The sequence below is a fragment of the Piliocolobus tephrosceles genome, chromosome 1, assembly GCF_002776525.5.
Source record: "Piliocolobus tephrosceles isolate RC106 chromosome 1, ASM277652v3, whole genome shotgun sequence".
NCBI lineage: Eukaryota > Metazoa > Chordata > Mammalia > Primates > Cercopithecidae > Piliocolobus > Piliocolobus tephrosceles.
Genome location: NC_045434.1, coordinates 58,454,028 through 58,472,818, shown reverse-complemented (window position 1 = coordinate 58,472,818; position 18,791 = coordinate 58,454,028). Strand labels below are relative to the sequence as shown.

General features: G+C 49.2%; 1 protein-coding gene and 1 non-coding gene across 3 annotated transcripts in view; both read right to left on the bottom strand.

Moving 5' to 3' along the window:
- NAV1 (neuron navigator 1) overlaps window positions 1-18,791 on the bottom strand; it is a 283,320-nt gene that overhangs the window by 83,936 nt on the left and 180,593 nt on the right. Inside the window, exon 1 of one of the 2 annotated variants that reach the window (XM_023187003.2) lies at window positions 1,594-1,835. The exons of the other annotated variant lie outside the window; for it this stretch is intronic. Within the exon in view, the coding sequence (XP_023042771.2) occupies window positions 1,594-1,646 (53 nt within the window). The 5' untranslated portion in view covers window positions 1,647-1,835. Of the gene's footprint in view, window positions 1-1,593; window positions 1,836-18,791 lie in introns of those variants that run through there. 2 annotated transcript variants of the gene reach the window in all.
- Window positions 8,189-8,295, bottom strand: LOC111522847. Its single transcript, XR_002725357.1, has one exon. It is a non-coding gene; the product is annotated as a U6 spliceosomal RNA (small nuclear RNA).

The following is an 18,791-nucleotide window of genomic DNA, read 5'->3' as shown; positions in this document are numbered from 1 at the left end:
TGGGCATTGGGGAAGCAAAGAATTTAAGAGTAGAAGCAGTGCAAATATTGTTTGGGTGGCAATTATAATTTTCCTTGGGCACACCCTATGTGAATCTGAAGTAGGCTCTAGGTGGGGTGGCAGAGGTGGGGGAAAGAGAGGAGGTTATGAATAGTTCCTTCCCTTCGCCTTCTCCAGGACCCTGTGAGCTGTCCAGGACTCAGCCCAGGATCTCACCTGAAGTAAGAGGTCCCTACATGGGTCTATTCTCTGCTCATCAACTGGTTCCTTTTATGACACCACCATACCTACCAGTCATTTTGGCAAAGTGACCCCAAGGACCCAAGTCACATTCCAGGGACTGCAGGGCTGCATTCTGTCATGCTATGGTGGGGGAAAAAAGTTTGGGGTCAGCGGGCCTCTGGCTTCCAAGGGGCTCCTGGTGCCCACGGTTTTGCAGGGCAGGAATGGAGGCAGAAGATGCCTCTCTTTTCAGGCCTGGCCCAATTCTTTGCTTTTACCCCAGACCTTTGTGTGCACAGTTGCAACTGAGCCCCTGGAGGGTCCTTGGGGCTCCCTTCGAGGCAATATGAGGAAGCAGGCGCATGTTACAGGGTGCAGGTCTGGGTTGTGTGAGGTTTGAGGTGGGAGTGGCCAGAGCACCAGGCATAGGGCCCAACCTCCAACTTCCCAGGTCTGCGGGAGGCTGAGGGGAAGGAGTGTGTATATGGAATGAGAATAGTGAGGTGGGAAGCCTCCCCTGCCCACCCCCCTGAAAAAAAGCAGAAACCCCAGCCCCCTTTCTCAGGCCCGTGGAATTTCCTAATTCTCCCTTGGAAGTGCAGTTTCCAAGTCAGCTCAGAGAGTCCCAGGGCCAGCTGTGGTTACACTCACTTCCCCTTTATGAAGGAGCCTCTGTGCCTTGCCCTCACCTTACAAGGCCAGTCCCTCACTGTGCGTCTCCCCAAATTGCCCGGCTCTCCGATCTTTCACCCCTTCCCAGGATAGAGTACCAGGCTTCACTCTCTCTCGGAGGAATCCAGCCAGCAGTACGGTCACAAATTCAACGTCCCCTCCCTCCCGTTTCATCCTTCCGCCTCCCACCACCTCCTTTCACCCCAGGACGACTCCTGGAGCTTTCCGGAACTAGGGTGACCTTGGCAGGGCTGACCTGGGGCTGCAAACCCCTCCTCCTTCCATCCGCCTGGTCCCCAGGACCCCCGACCCTCACAGCCCGGGCCCCCACGCGCCACAGCCGCAACCATCGAAGTTCAATCAAGTTGCGCTATTGTCTCAGCTCAGTCCAGGTCTCCTGGGCGCCTAAGCTCCTCTCCTTCCCTTTCCCCTCCCTAGAGCCTTCCACACACCCACTCCCAACCCCAAATGCCCATAAGCCAAACGTCCAGGAGCTCAGAGGCTCCAGCGGCACCGGCACTCCTCTCTCTGGCGGAAAAGCGAGCGCGGCCAAGACCCTCCTTCTTGCGGACCCCACACCCACTGCCCCGAGACTGCAGCTGCGGCGGAACTTGGGGGCTGTGGCTGGGCGGGGGGTGCCACAAACCTGACCCCAGCTCTGCGGTCTGGTGGTGAGGCCGGGGGTGTGGGGGCGCTTACCTGCGGGGGAAATTCACTGTCCTTCCGGATCTGGGCAGGGGCAGATGAAGCATCTTCCCCGGCTCAGGCGGCCATTCACCGGGTAGGCACCCAGTGCCCCCCAGGACCGCTCTCGCCCGACACCCGGGGACACCCGAAAAGGTATGAGCTGTGGGCCACGCGGAGGGTCAGAAACCGAACCCTCGCCTGCCCTCCGCTCCCTTTTCTCCCCACCACCCGGGCTCATACTTACGGCTCCAGCTGTACTTAAAGTGACAGAGCCCCATTTCCCCGCCGCTGACTTCCGTCCCGAGCCCCAGCGATGCAGGCTGCGAGCGGGCTCTTTAACGCCCAGAGCAGGTAGACAAAGAGCCACCGCAGCCTCCTCCGTTCCGGTGACCTCGGAAGCCTGGAGGTGCCGACGGGGCTGGGGGCTCGACCTCCACCTGGGCTGCTCTGGAATTAACCCCTGGGATGCCAGCTGCGGTCCCTTGGGCTCTCTTACTCACGCTGCACTGGCAGGAGGGGGTGTGAGCAGCGAGCCACTTCTCTCTGGGGCACGGGTGGGTAAGGAGTTGGGGAGGCCTGGGCAGAACCTTCTCCATAGAGGGCTTTCTCCCAGCCTCTTCCTGGCTCCTTTCCAGGCTTTTAGAAATTTCTAAAAATCGGAGAATGGGTCAGTGCATTGCCTAAAACAAGGTCCGTGAAGGGGTGTGGTGGGACACGAAGGTCCGATAGGGGTACATATTGCCAGAGGTTGGCTCAGGACCCTTCTGCTCACAGCCGGGAGCCAAGTAGGATGATGGTGCGACCTTCTGATGTCCTAACAACCTCAGGCGGTGGGGCCTAACATCTCTCCAGCATTCAGGAGACCACAGATTAGGTGAGGTGTGCTTGCTGGGGGAAGACTGTGGGAGAGAAACATCAGCTCACACCACCCAACGATCTGTGCCTTTATCCAGGACCCATTTTCAGCTGACTGGTTAGGAAAAAAACAGTGGGATCCAGTAGCAGGGCCCTCCCATTGGGTTACTCCCCGCTGAGGGTTCTCCTGGTAACTTCACTCTCTTGGTTCCAGAGAAAGGAGCCCTGTTGGGGAATTAGCCTGCTGCCCTCACCCTTGCTTCCTCCAGTTCTCACTCTTGGCTCCTGGAAGGGGTTAAGTGTCGATGGTTAGGTCCCAGTCCCAATGTGAACTGGGCAAACTGGGAAGCCTACATTTTAGAGATGGACAAATTATACCTGCAGTTTCTTTAAGTGACAAAAACAACAGCAGCAATTTTTTAAAGCCCCCTAATGTGCTGAACTAAGATGACTTGGGACCACAGAGCAGTAGTCTCTAGCGTTTGGGCCGTTCGATGTGACTGAGCCGCACATACAGATCCAGGTCACATGTGTTTTTTTAGGCCTATCTTTCCAGGCCTCAGTTTTTACCGATGTTAAGGGAGAGTTTGCACTCCTGAACTCCTCCTCCTTGCTCTCACTGCCTTTAAAGAGGTCTGGGTGGTGCTTTGAGTCCTAGGAATAGTCCTTTCCCAAGACCCCCAGCAATGCAGGCTGCCCCCACTATTTTCAGCCCACAGGTCAATGCACTTTGGGTAACTGTACAGCCCATCTGCCCCTACTACTCTGGCTGCCCAATGCCACTGACCTGGGGCTGCAGCTCTGGAGTGATGAACCACAGTTCTTAGAGGGCGGAAAACCTCAGCAGAGGGACCTCCGTTTCTGGAGAATGGAACAGTTTAAGTTGGAGGAAGGGTCTTTGTTTCTGAGATTGCATATTGTGGCCAAGTTTTCCAAATATGCTTGATCAAAGGGGAGTAAAGGGCTGCAGTGATCCTAGCACCAATCCCTCAGACTTCCCCCTAGCATAGGGGGTAGACAGACTTTTATTCCCTTTACTCTGTTCTAAGTGGTTTGGGTGGTAAGACTTAGAAAAGATGCACCAGCTCCCAAGCAGACCAGCTCTGAGGGGGAATCAGAGTAAGGCAGATGGTCCTCTCACGTATTCTTCCATTTCATTCCAGGATGATGTCCCTGGCCAAGCCCTATCCTGGCTCTCCTGTTCTGATAATGTCCTGAGCCTCCCATCCTCACCACCACCCAAAACACGGTGAGCACAGTGAGTTCTCTAGGGAGGCTCTGTCCATGCAGCTGTGCTGGAGCTGGCCTGGGTCATCTGGGGAACAGCTTACAGTGACGTGCCATAAGGGATTCTCTTTAGCCTCAGCCAGCATGGAATCCTGAGTAAAATGACTTTGTCTCAGCCAAAGGAATGTCATCAGCAGGGGATGTTTTTCTCCAGATCTAGCTGTAAGCTATCCATAAGGTTTCCTCCTTTGTGGTTTTCTCGGCAGGGCCTGGAAGGAGGGAGATCTGAGGCCTGAAAGGGGTAGACATAGGGGTTTACTTGGAGGGACAGGGGTCTTGTGCATGGAGCTGAGCTGTTCCTGAACATTCCCTTGCAGCCCCCCAGAGACCATGTGGCTCGATCCCTCATCCTGATACCTGGAGGCCTGCCCACCCTCCCTTCCACCCTCCTCCCGTTGTGTTTCCCCTCACACAGGGACTGGAGGAGCAGAGCACAAAGAGAACAAGTCTCAGCCAGTAGCTCAGCTCAGGGCAGAGGCTGCCAGCTGAGTCCCCACTGAGCATTCTGGGGTATAGGGTCTGTACACCACCTCCTTCTTGGGACTGATTCCTGAGATGCCAGAACCCAACAGAAGGCGAGGTTCCTGCTATAGGTTCCTCTTTCCTTCTTGATGAGGAGGGTAAGTCCCACAGTAGTGTCTACCTTACTGCTTGGTGGAGGTTATGGTGGGCTTTTATAGGGGAAGGAGCAGGATCCCAGAAGCGTTGCTACTTAAATAAATAACATGCAAATTAGCACCTGCTATTTTCAGTCCACAGGTCAAGGCACTTTGGGTAACAGGCAACAGCACTGAAGAGAAATGCTGTCTGGGAGTTTTTTGTGAAAATATGAAAACACAGCCTCCCCTGTCAATGGGGAGCTCCGCGCTTGAAGGGGCCCTGACCTTGCCTGTCGTGAGGGTGTGGCAGAGTGGAAGGGATATGGTGGCACAGTTGCCTTGACTGCAGTCAGAATGGGGTATAGGGGACGGGCAATGCAGGGGTGACTCTGAGCATGACTGTAGCCTGGGGCGCAGGGAGTTGGGGGCAGCTGAGGGACACATGGTAGAGGGGGATGACACCTGCTGAAAGGGAGCTGGGAGTCAGGCACTTGTCCAGAAAGAAAACCCAGCTAAAGAGGGAGAGAGGAAAAAGGACTGTCTATCTCACATAGGCTTTCTCTGTGCTCCTGTGGGGCTTATCTTCGAAGAACCCTTAGGAGCCATGATCTCATTTGTCTCCCATGCCAGCACTCTCACAGCAGCTCTTTACAAGGGGTAAACTGAGGCATAGAAAGTCCAGGAAATGTCCAAAGCAGAGGGCAGAACGCAGACTAATATGCATGAGGTCCCTCAGCCAGATTCCTGGGAGGGCGTAATTCCTTCTTCCTTCCCACGCCTTCCCCACCTCAAAGGATCTCTGGAGTCACCTTGGCTGAGGCCCAGGGTTCTTTTGGCTAAAGTTTCATTTCCAACAGAGACATCGAAAGATAGTTTATGGGAGGCTCTCCTTGTCTCCTGGACAATAATCTCAGAGGTTGACGTGGTTGGTTAGAATGGGGTAAGAAAAAAAGGGAAAGACTTGAGAGGCAGTTTGGTGTGCTCTGAATTCCAGTGTCACTTGCCTGAGGGTTTCTGGGTTCCAGGGTCACCTGTCTGGAGCCTGATCACATACCCGATTTCCTGGTGAGCCCCAGAAATGAGACCCTTGAGGGGATTAGGGTCCCAAGGTAGGTATCCACAACTCTGTCCATTGACCTGCCCTCATGTCTTCTTGTTCCCATCAATCATGAGGCTATTTCATTCCTTAGATGGAAAAGCCCATCCTTGCACAAGTTTTGGCCAGTCAGAGAACGTCCCCCTGGGCCTGTGGGTGATAGCTGGGCCTGTGACTCCTCTGCATCCTAGCCAGGCCTGGTTGATAGCATAATGGCAGAGGCAGGACAATGGGCATTTTATAGCAGAGTGATTAAAAAGAGAAAGAATTAAATCAGAATGGAGGGGCAGGGAAAGCAAAGAGAAAGGAATTGGGAGAGGGACTTCAGTGAATTAACCCTTTCCATACTGTGGCAGGATCAATGGGGAATTACCTGGCCACATCCTTAATCCCAGCTTTCAAAAACCTACTCTCAGATGCCCCATTGACCCAACTGAATCCTGAGGGAATCATCTGTCATGACCTTGACAGCTGTCTAGGAAAATAATTTCCAGTCTCTGTGTAGCAGAAGTTTTCAAAGCATATTCACATGTATGAGTTTATTCTATTCTCAGACAACCTAAGCAGGTATTATTATATTTGCTTTAGAACATTAACAGCAAGAAAGATTAATAATAGAGTGGCCTAGTTTGGCCACAGGTTTAGAAGCCACAATGACATTGGGTCCAGGTCCAGGCAATGGATTTCTTTACCATTAGCAATGCCTGTGTCTTCCAGAGTTCCTCATGCATGAGTGTGGGGAGCTTCTCTCCTTTCCTGGACCAGCATGACTGCTGTCTTTCCTCCTCAATCTCCAGGCCCTTCCTGCAGGAAATGCCAGGTACCCTGGATCAGACCCAGTTCATGTGGTCAGAAAATCCAGAACGTTCGAGCCAAAAAGGACTTTACAGAGCATCTAGTTCAAACCCCTCATTTTCACAGAGGAGAAAATTAGGCCCAGACAGGGCAAGTGACTAGCTCAAGGCCCCTCCACACAACTCAGGTGTCTTGATTCCTGGGGCAGACTTCTTTTCACCAGTCAATGGCACCACTTCTTGCCACTCCCTCCCTGGGGCTAGTGTGGGGCTCAGATGGACAGGTTTGGAAGGTAGATGGGAGAGTTTGAACTGGGGTCACTGGGAGTCAACAGATGCACAGTGGAGTGTTCCAAAGCTCAGCCCTAATCCCAGCTGAGATTTCTCTGGGGTAGCAAGTCAGCCAGCTGGAGGAAGGGGTCCTGGTCCCAGCTGTGTTTCTGTTCAACAAATGTTTATATAACCTTCAAGGAGACCTGCCTTTCTCACCACCCCCACAGTTGGGAGGGGCAGGAGAGAGGGTAGACCCTCCACATCTTGTATAGTGAGCTACCGTCTTAGTAGTCCTAGCTGATTATCCTGCTTCCAGTATCCCAACACATCAGTGGCTTTGTGTGCTTCTGAGAACATGAGACAGAGGACCGTAGGAAGGGGTAGGGGAGAGGGGCTGCCTCTCCAGTAAGGGCCTGATGGACCCTCACCCGGGGTCACTGGGCAGATGCCAGGGTGTGTGTGAGTGTGTGTGTGTATGCATGTATACAAACCCTCCACCTCAGGAGACCAGGAGCAATGATTTCAGATCAGAGCTTAAGCACCCATTCCACTGCACTCTATTGCTGATTTGGATCCCATATCTCTGTGAAACAGAAATGAAACCGCATACAATGTATTGAGAAAGTACTGTAAATGATCTTCTTCTTCTTCTTCGTTCTTCTTCTTCTTCTTCTTCTTCTCCTTCTCCTTCTCCTTCTCCTTCTTCTTCTTCTTCTTCTTCCTCTCCTCCTCCTCCTCCTCCTTCTCCTTCTTCCTCCTCCTCCTCCCTTCTTCTTCCTCTTCTTCTTTTTTTTTTGAGACAGGGTCTTGCTCTGTCACCCAGGCTGGAGTGCAGTGGCATGAACACGGCTCACTCCAGCCTCAATCTCCAATCGCTCAAGTGATCCTCCCACCTCAGCCTCCAGAGTTGCTGGGACCATAGGTGCAAGCCACCACAACCAGCTAGCTTTAAAACTTTTTGTAGAGAAAGGGTCTCACTGTGTTGCCCAGGTTGGTCTCAAACTCCTGGGCTCAAGCAATCCTCCCGCCTAAGCCTCCCAAAGGCCTAGGATGACAGGTATGAGCCATCACACCTGGCCAATGTTATCTTCTTTAATCCTCAAAACCATCTCCCCACCTCCACTTCTATCCCTGGTGTGAGCCACCATCTGCTCTCACCTAGCTAACTGCAGCAGTCTGCTTTCCATGCTTCCTGGTTCCCCTGGTGTCCCTGTGGTCTGCTCTCCTCAGAGTAGCCAGACAGACCCTTTGCAAAACATGTTGGATCACATCGTCCCTCGCCCTGAAGTCCTCCAGTGGCTTCCTCGCTCTTAGAAGAAAAGCTAAAGTCCTCAGCGTGGCATACATGGCCTCTGGCTACCTGGGACCTCATTTCTGGCCACTTGCCCCCTTGCTAACGCTCCTTCAGCCACACTGACCTCCCTGCAGTTCCTTGAACTTATGCTGATTCCTGCCTCTGGGCCTTTGCATATACTCTTCTGTCTGCCTGGACAGCTCTCTCACCAGTTATCTGCATAGTTTATCAAAGACGCCTTCCCTGACTACCCACTCTCAAATACCCACTACCCTATCACTCTCTGCCCCTTACCCTGCTTTATTTGTCCTTATGACACACAGCACCACCTAATCTATTGCATGTTTACTTGTTGGCTTGTTTGCCATTTCTTTTTCTCTCTTTCTTGAATTTAATATATATATATTTTTTAAATACAGAAGGTTTCACAAATTTGGGTGTCATCCTTGCACAGGGGACATGCCAATCTTCTCTGCATTGTTCCAATTTTAGTATATGTGCTGCCAAAGCGAGCACTGCCATTTCTTTTTTGTTTTGTTTTTTGAGACAGGGTCTCGCTTTGTTGCCCAGGCTGGAGAACAGTGGTGTGATCTCGGCTCACTGCAACCTCTGCCTCCTGGGTTCAAGCGATACTCATGCCTCAGCCTCCTGAGTAGCTGGGATTACAGGCACATGCCACCATGCCCGGCTAAGTTTTGTATTTTTAGTAGAGAAAGGGTTTTGCCATGTTGGCCAGGCTGGTTTTGAACTCCTGACCTCAAGTGATCCACCCGCCTCAGCCTCCCAAAGTGCTGGGATTACAGGTGTGACCCACCATACCCGGCCATTTCTTTTCATACATGAGTTTAAGAGTAATGCCTATTTTTCCTCCTGCCACATCTGCAGTGTCTGGTATATATTAGGTGGTCTACAAGTGTTTATCGAATGTATGAGCAAATATCACAAGGTGGGCATTTCTTTCAGATAATGACACCAAAGCACAAAGAGGCTAAGTAATTGCACATAGGTAGTGAGTAGCAAACTGAAAATTATATCCAGGCCAGTTGGGCTTGAATGTTCCATCTACTTTGCTACTCTGCCTCCCAAGAGCAGGAAACTAACCACAAGGACTTGTGGAGATAAAAGAGATTGTATAAGCCAGCCATGGTGGCTCATGCCTGTAATTCCAGCACTTGGGGAGGCCAAAGTGGGTGGATACCTTGAGCCCAGGAGTTTGAGACCAGCCTGGGCAGTATGGTAAAACCCTGCCTCTACAAAAATAAAACAAAACAAAACAAAAAACAAAAATTAGTGTGTATTTTAAAATTTAAGAATTAGCCTGTACTACATTTTAAACTTAGCACGGATTAAAAATAGCATAGTGGCGCTTGCTTGTAGTCCCAGCTACTTGGGAGGCTGAGGTGGGAGGATTGCTTGGGCCCAAGAAGTCAAGGCTGCAGTGAACCATGATTGTGCCACTGCATTCCAGCCTGGGTGCCAGAGTGATGCTTGTCTCAGAAAAAAGAGAGAGAGAGAGAGAGGAGAGAGAGAGATTGTATAGCTGTTGCCTTCCAAACTTCAGGAGTATCTGATCAGAGCTGGCGAAGGGTGGTATCTCTTAGTTGGAACCTCACACAGGGAGCTCCTTTTCCTGGCTAAATCCAGAAAACAGGGAACATCAGAGGAAAGTTCACTCCAGCATGGGCACAGGGCAGCTGGCTATCCCCCAGGGCCCCTCTGTGGAGGCTCATTGTGGCTTGGAAAGGGGCAGTGACAGCCAGATGATAAGCTCTGTCCCTGATCTTCTAATAACACTCAGCAGAATGTCAGCAGTCCTGGGAACCCCAACTGCTGGAAGTCCCACCACCTGAAATTGTCCATATGGCCATGTGTGTGTAGATAGTGTCATTCCTGAACTGCCCTTTGTCATCAAACCCACAGGGGCCAAGACAGAAGCCAGACATCAAAGTAGAGGAAGAATGAGAGATTGAGGCTGGGGAGAGGGGCTGGAAGAGGGTGAGCAGTCAAAGAGGGCAGGGTCTGGGTCAGAGATTTATTCCTGTCTCCCAAGCTGGAGAAGTCCCAACAAGAAAGAGAAAAGGCATGACACAGACCCCTTTAAGTAGGAGCTGGCCAAAGGAGAAGGGGTGTAGGCTGGTGAGAATACACTCGCCCTGCTCTGGGTGACACCCCACCCCCGCCAGGCTGAGCACAAGGTCACTCATCTTGCTCTGGACGGGCCCCTCCACCTCTCACACACTCTCTGTGCCTGTCTGGTTGCCACACACCCCCTGCACATCGGCGGGCCTGTGTCCTCAAACAGTTGATCTTGTGCACACACAGCCTCTTTGTATCCAGCCACCTCTCACACACATGTTCGGATGGGTCTCACACAGTATCTGTCTGTCTCTCATTTCCACTGCTTGGCGTGCACATCACGAACGCGCTGACTCTGTTTTTCTACCGCACATGCCCCCGTGTCAGCCTCTCCTACCTTGTCTCTCCGTGATCCTGCCCTGCATATTCAGTGAGTGTTGATCTGCCTCCAATGTAGCTATGTGCTTTCGGTCTCTATGGGCCCGACTCTTTCCTCTGGCCTGCTTTGCAAATCTATACTTTTATGCCTCTTCCTGTGTTTGTTCCATTGTCACACCGAAAAATAGATAACAACCATTCAGTCCTTCAGCATCTTTGGACCCCTAAACCTTTATACTTCAGTAGGTAGTTCCCTCTGCCTGGCCTGCTGGCTTTTCTTCAGCTGCAGTGAATGGCCTTTTACTGCCTGGCCAGAGACATCTGATAGCCCAGAGGCCAGAGCTGGCCCCTCGTGAACATCCTGGGACAGCTCAGCCTTTGAGCTGGAGGCAAACAAGGACTTGTATTCACACAGGCTTGGGTTGCTCCTTCTGCCCTTGGACCAGAGTTCCTGACTGTGGGTAGTTTGTGGCTCCCCAAAGCAAGACTCTATCCTGGAAGATGGAGAGGTCATGTAAGGACATTCCAGGAGGGGGTCTCTAACAATGATTCATTGGTCAGTCGACAGCATGGCCTGACAACCTACACTGCTAGGTGTTGAGGGGAAACAGAGAGAGAGAAGACAGTGTCGAAGACAGAGTCTCTGTCCTTGGGAAGCTCCTACTCCAGTGGAAGGCCTGTGATCCCTGCCCCTGACATGCTCACAGGCTTCAGGGACACAAGGGCTGCACACAGAGGGAAAGGCTTCAAGGAGCACATGGTGAGGCAGCAGGTGTACTGGAACGTGCGCAGAATGTCGGGGGAAGAGGCCTGGGGTCTGTTCTGGTGGGGCCACTTTGAGTTATGTGATCCTCCCAAGCCAGTTAATCCAAGTTCCAATTTCTTCACTTGTAAATTGGGTGGGGGGTGGGGGGCAGAATATCTAATTCACATTAAATAAGATAATGCCATATTAGTGCGTGCAAACCGTGCATGCTAGAATCATAAAAGTGCAAATTACTGCAGTACGCATTATGCACACAAGTGCCAGGACAACCCAGAGTCCAGTGGGATGAATCAGGAAAGGCTGCCTGGAGGGAGGGGATTTGGCAAAGATGGGTGGGCAACTGGACATCACCAACCAGGTGGAATAGTTGGCCATAGATGATGGCCTTTGTAGCTTTGGTTTTCTAGGAGCAACCAAGAGAAGGGATGGATGTAACATTTACTGACACCTGCTGCATGCCAAGTGTTATTTGTTCAGATGGAGCCTGATCTCAGCTCACTGCAACATCCACCTCCCAGGTTCAAGCAATTCTTGTGCCTCAGCCTCTCGAGTAGCTGGGACTACAGGAGCCCGCCACCAGGCCCAGCTAATTTTTGTATTTTTAGTAGAGACGGGGTTTCACCATGTTGGCCAGGCTGGTCTCGAACTCCTGACCTCAAGTGACCTGCCTTGGCCTCCCAAAGTGTTGGGATTACAGGCGTGAGCCACTGTGCCCGGCCACCAAGTGCATTACATACATTATATTTCACTACATGCTAACAACAATCCTATTGCCATATTCATATTCTCGCTTAAAATAGATAAACAGCTTTCCCAGAGACTCAGAGCTAGGATCTGAACACCAGGCCTGTCATACTTCCAAACTTGTGTTCTTTCTGTAATATCAGACTACATGGAATTTCCAGGTACCACACAAGCTCAGCTGGCTTACCGTAGAACATAAGGAGAAGGTTGACAATTAAAGAGGGGAGACAGTGGACAGGTAGACAGGTGGGCAGAGCTGGTGGGGGAAAAGCCAAGATTATCTCAACAGCTTCCTTGACCCTTACACATCCTGTCTGTCAACCAAATTGCATGTCATCACACTAGGTGGAAACTCCAGCAACTCAATTGTAGGTTACTAGGACACACTAGAGGGAGGACCACTCCTTAGCTAGCATTAGTTGCCATGGCAACCAGAATATATCCAGCAGCCCCACTGGAATACCTGGCTTACTCCAACCTTTCACTAACCCTGTTGGGTTTGAACAGACACTGTTATCCAGATTAACGCTGCATAGACTGAGGGGTGCTGCCCACTATTTTAAGAATTAAGGAGGCTGGGCACAGTGGCTTACCCCTGTAATCTTAGCACTTTGGGAGGTCCAGGGAGGATTGGGGATTGCTTGAGCCCAGAAGTTTGAGACCAGCCTGGGCAACATAGTGAGACCCTGTCTCTACATTTTTTGTTTGTTTGTTTGTTTGTTTGTTTGAGATGGAGTTTTGCTCTTCTTGCCCAGGCTGGAGTGCAATGGCGTGATCTCGGCTCACTGCAACCTCCACATTCTGGGTACAGGCGATTCTCCTACCTCAGCCTCCCAAGGAGCTGGGATTACAGACGCCTGCCACCACACCAGACTAATTTTTTGTATTTTTAGTATAGACGGGGTTTCATCGTGTTGGCCAGGCTGGTCTCGAACTCCTGACTTCAGGTGATCCACCTGCCTCAGCCTCTCAAAGTGCTGGGATTACGGGCATGAGCCACTATGCCTGGATTTCTAAAGAAAATTGTAAATATCAGCCAGGTGTGGTGATGTGTGCCTGTAGTCCCAGCTACTCAGGAGGCTGAGGTGGGAGGATCATGTGAGCCTAGGAGGTAGAGGCTGCCATGAGCCGTGATTACACCACTGAACTCTAGCCTGTGCAACAGAGTGAGATCCTGTCTCAAAAAAAAAAAAAAAAGGAGTGTTTTGAGAGTCAGTTCACATCTGACCCAGGAATCTAACTCCACATCTTCCTCTCGTCTTTCCTTCCCATCTTTCCTCTTTATAACTGATGGTGTTTGTGTCCCACCTAGGCCCCTCTGCAGTCACTTTTCCCGTATATGCTGTCTGAGCACAACTGCAGGTACCTGTGACTCAGACTCAGGGATTCCTCTCAGCCTATGTGCAACAGGCTTGAAATACAGACCCAATGCCCTCTAGGAGCTGCTTGCTCTCAGTCAATAATGAATGGAAGCTGACATATAAATACCCATGCTTCCTTGACCTTCTGGTGGGGCAACACTGAGGTGTGTTCCACGTCATCTCCTAGAAATCCGTAAGCCCCAGTTGCCCACAGCAGTAACCTGCACATGAACATAGCCTGTAGTGGCTTCCTTCTCTTCCCTGACTCACTTTCCCACTCCTATCAGCACTTTCTGGGCACCTGCCAAATAAACCACTTACACCCAAATCCTTGTCTCAAGGTCAGCTTCTGGGGACCCAGCCCAAGACATTCTTCATATGCAAGAAACGTGTTTGAGTGAGGGACTGACAGCCCAATTAGCCAAGTCATGATGGGAAAGAGGTCATGGCCACTTGTGTGATTCTGTGTGCAGTGAGCTTAGCTATTTGCACAACAAGCACATGCTGTTCTCAGCCCAGACCCCAAACCACAGATGGGCACCATTTGCTGCACGAGAACATTGTGTGAACAGGTAAAAATGGGTCAGGACAAATCCATCTTTCTTGGCAAACAACTTATTATGTCATTCTTCCTGTGAGGATCAGAAAGATCATTTTCAAGCATGAAGGTTAATATTCTTTGTCAAAGAATGTATTATCATCTAGAATGTGTCTGTGACAACTTAGGTCCAGCAGCTTGCTAATGTCTATCATCAAATGGCTGATGGAGAGCCAGCATTTGTTAAGCATTTATGATATCTAATGTAAGAGCAGTAACTAATTTAATCCTCACATCAATCTTACAGAGTAGGCACCACTTCTCTCCACAGTTTTCAGCTGAGGAAACAAGCAGAGGGAGGTGAAAAACTCATCCAAACTCAAAGAGCTAGGAAGGAAAAGAGGCAGGATACAAACACAGGCAGCCTAGCTGTGAGTCTTCACTCTAAACCATGCTATGGCTCTGCCCATCTGTGGTATGCCTGTGTCGATAAGCCTGTTCTCAAAAGTCTGTTTATTTAACTGCACGCTACAGGATTAAAAGACTATCAAGATTGTGTTGCAAAGTATTCCTTGAAATGTGAGTCAAAGCCCAAATTTAATGTCATCATCTTCCAAGTTTAAGAAACCTTATTTTGATACTCTAGCAACCCCTCATTAAGACTGAAGCCATCAGCTAAATGAACAGAACATTATGTTGATATCAGAATAATAGATTTCTATTTTATTTTATTTTATTTTATTTTTTGAGATGGAGTTTTGCTCTTGTTGCTCAGGCTGGAGTGCAATAGCGTGATCTTGGCTCACTGCAACCTCTGCCTCCCGGGTTCAAGCGATTCTCCTGCTTCAGCCTCCCAAGTAGCTGGGATGACAGGTGCATGCCACCATGCTGGCTGATTTTGTATTTTTAGTAGAGATGGGGTTGCATCATGTTTTTGTTGGTCAAGCTGGTCTCAAACTCCTGACCTCAGGTGATCCACCCACCTCGTCCTCCCAAAGTACTGGGATTACAGGCATGAGCCACCGTGCCCAAGCAGAATAATAGATTTCAAACTGACAGCTCTTTATACTTTTCAAAGCACTCTTACTATTCTTTTCCATTTGATCTTCTTAAGGCAAAAGTGATTACCTTTTTTACAAATGAACAAACTAAGATCAGAGAGGACAGGTGACTTGCTCAGTGCCACAGCAAGTTAGAGGTGTGCTTAGGATTGAACTCCAGATCTCAGAATTTGCCCAGTGCTTCTTCCCCTACACCACAGAGAAGCATCAGCCAAGGCTATGTGTATGAATCTGGAGTCAGCATTCTAATTGTTAGATATTATCTTCAATGAAGCAACAGCCATCGTCTACTTCAACTACATACTGCTTCCTTTACTATGGACCCAGTAAGTATCCTACCTTTCTATTTTATGTTAATTTTTAAAATTTAAATTTCTAGAGACAGGGTCTTTGTTGCCCAGGCTGGTGTGCAGTGGTGTGATCATAGCTCACTGCAGCCTCAACTCCTGGGCTCAAGGGATCCTCCCTCCTCAACCTCCTGAGTAGCTGGGAGGGACCATAGGCACGCGCCACCATGCCCAGCTAAGTTTTAATTTTTTTTTGTAGAGACAGTGTCTTGCTATGTTGCCCAGGCTAGTCTCAAGCGATCCTCTCACCTTGGACTCCCACAGTGCTGGGATTACAGATATAAGCCACTGAGCCTAGCCCACTTATTATTATTATTTTTTTTAAGAGACAGAGTCTTACCCTGTCAGCTGAACTGGGGTGCAGTGGCACAATCAAAGCTCACTGTAGCCCCCAACTCCTGGGCTCAAGTGATCCTCTTGTCTCAGCCTCCCAAGTAGTTGAGGCTATCCATAGGCACGTGCTGCCATGCCCGGGGTCTCACTTTGTTGCCCAGGCTGCCTACCTCCCTTTTAGATTTGAAGTCCTTTCAGGAGAAAAACTGAGTTTCCTTCCCGAACTTGAATGTTGGGTCCTCCCGAGGATGGCCCCCTACTATTCTCTGCTTCTATCCTTGGGTTCCATGAGCAACAACTAGGCCTGTCCCAGCTGTCCCGCTAGGCGGGATTCCTAAAGACCTATCAGGAAACAGACGAGGCAAAGGCAGAAGAAGAAATAAGAAGTGGGACAACTCGCCTGCTCGTCCATTCAAATTCAAAAGGGGTCTCTTTTGTTTGTACAAACCACATAAACTCAGTGCTCATTGCAAGAGAATTCTTATCAATGAGGGTGGCTGGGCTGGGTATCTTGGGGTCTGAGAGTCAGACATGAGCCCAGTGGGAGGGCAGTGAATGCAGCTCCTTCTCAGGAAGGTAGCTGCAGAGGCTGGGGCCCTGACAGTAAGGCTGGAAGTGTCTCTTTAAGGCTTGAGCTCGCTGATTCTGGGAGCACAGAGCCAGCCTGGGAGAAGGCAGGGGCCTACAGTTTATTTTATTTGACATTTTTCAACGTCAGGACACTTCAGAGCCAAGGAGGAAACGAATCCCATCTGTTCTGAGCCCCCAAGCACAGTTCAAGAGGACAGGCTGAGGAGTGAAGGAAGGGGTGCTAAAGAGAAAAAAAGACTGGAACATCCAGCCACACACAGAGGGCAGGAAGCAACCTGATGAGGGAGCCAGGGTGTGGCAGAAGTCGCCAAGGAATCCTTCTGTTCCCGACACACGCTTACAGCGCTCACTCAAGATGGAGCCTGCTGACTCTGTTTAATGCCCTGTGACCCTTGGCACAGGTTGCAGGACAGCAGTCCTGCCGGGGCTGTGGACCTCACATCTCTATGTAACGTGAAGGGCACCCTCTGGAGTTGTGGGACTTGGCAGTAGTGTTGCTGCCTTGGTCTGCAAGTCCCCATCCATTACTGCCACCCAGCTCAGACACAGCTCACCCATTCACATACACAAAAATGGACACATTGAGAGGGAAACTCACGTTAAAGTAAAGAGGAGATGGAGGGCCCTCTGACCTCCTCCTACCAGGCACGTGTGGCTCCCACACTCAGTGCCTGCATCCACCTCTGTATGGGTACCCATCCTCTATTCCCCTCCCACTCCAATGGATGCCAGGGATGGAAGGACAGATGGCTGTGAAAGTTATCTTCTTATTTAGATTAAATTCCAGACCTTCCTATTTTTAGAAAAACAAATTCCTTTTGTATTTCCAAGTGGTAAAAATGGCCCAAGCTGTCATCTAGGACAGTCAGCAGCCAACTCGAAGTTGTCTGCAGTGTCATGATTTGGATATTACCCTGGCGAGACTACTTCTAGTGTCAAGCGGGTGATCAGTCTAGGTGCCAAATTTTAAGAGAATCATTGACGTCTTGAGAGCTTCCAGAGGAGGGTGACCAGGACAATGAAAGGTTCGAAAAACTGGGTCATTTAAGAAAGTACTGAAAAAAGCTAGGGACATTTTCTTTTTCGTCTAGAGAATATTTGAGCTATATTAAGAACATGTTGAAATACTTGGATAAAGACTTACACCCTTATTCTATTTTTCCCAGATGACAGAATTTGAATCAATAGGTAGAAGTTACAGTGAAGCAGATTTCAGCTGAATATTTAGAGACTTTCTTATAACTTAATTCTATATGATATGGAATAAGCTTCCCATCTCTATGCCTACGCAAGCCAAGGATGAAAGACTGTCGGTCAGGGATACTGTAGATAAGATTATTGTACTAGATAGGAAGATGGGCTAGTCTAAAATTACTGAGAAGCTTTAGAAAAATGTGGCCTTCTGGGTAGCAGAGATTCTGCATTGGTAAGTCTGAGGTTTAGAATTTGTATTTCTAAGAAAACCCCGTCAGCTATAAAACTCTTAGAAGAAAACATAGGGGGAAAGCTGCGTGGCATTAGATTTTGCAATGATTTCTTAGATATGCCACCCAAAGCACAGCCAACACAAGAAAAAATAGATAAACTGAATTTCATCAAAATAAAAAGCTTTTGTGCATCCAAAGACACTTCTACAGAATGAAAAGGAAACCCAACCCACAGGATGAAAAAAAAAATCTCCAAATCATATATCTGATACAAGGTTCATATCTAGCATATATAAAGAACTCTTAACACTCAAAAAGAAAATAAACAATACAATTTAGAAATGGGCAAATGACTTGAATAGATATCTCTCCGAAGAAGATATACAAATAGTTAACAAGTACATAAAGATGTTCCATATTACTAATCGCTAGAGAAATCAAAACCACAGTGAGATAACCACTTCACCTCCATCAGGATGGGTTTTTTCTTTTTCTTTTTTTTTTTTTTTGAGTCGGAGTGTCACCCAGGCTGGAGTGCAGAGGTGTGATCTTGACTCACTGCAACATCCGCCTCCTGGGTTGAAGCAACTCTCCTGCCTCAGCCTCCCGAATAGCTGGTGTTACGGGCACACAACACCACGCCAGCTAGTTTTTGTAGTTTTTGGTAGAGATGGAGTTTCACCATGTTGGCCAGGCTGGTCTCCAGCTCCTGGCCTCAAGTGATCTGCCTGCCTCAGCCTCCCAAAATGCTAGGATTACAGGTGTGAGTCACCGCGCCTGGCCAGGATGGCTATTATAAAAAACAAACAAAACAGAAAATAGTAAATGTTGGGGAGAATGTGGAGAAATTAGAACCCTCATTCATTGTTGGTAGATATGTCAAATGGTGCAGCCATTGTGGAAAACGGTATGGTGGTTCCTCAAAAAAAAAAAAAAAAAAAAAAACAAAAAACCAACGAACGAAAAAACCAAACACATAGAATTACCATATGATCCAGCAATTCCATTTCCAGGTATATACCCAAAAAGAACTGAAAGCAGGGACTTGAATAATATTGGGACACCAATATTCAGAGCAACATTCTTCACAATAGCCGAAAGGTGGTAACAACCCATGAGCAGATGAATGGGTGAACAAAACGTGGAGTATACATACAACAGAATAGAGTTCAACCTGAAAAAAGAATGAAATTCTAATGCTACAACATAAATGCTCCCTGATGACATTATGCTAAGTGAATAAGCCAGTCATTAAACAACAACAACAACAACAAAGACTGCATGATTCCACTTATATGGGTTACCTAGAGTAGTCAAATTCAGAGAGAGAAAAAGTAGAATGGTGGCTGCCAGGAGCTGAAGGGAGGGGGAAAGGGAAGCTACTGTTTAA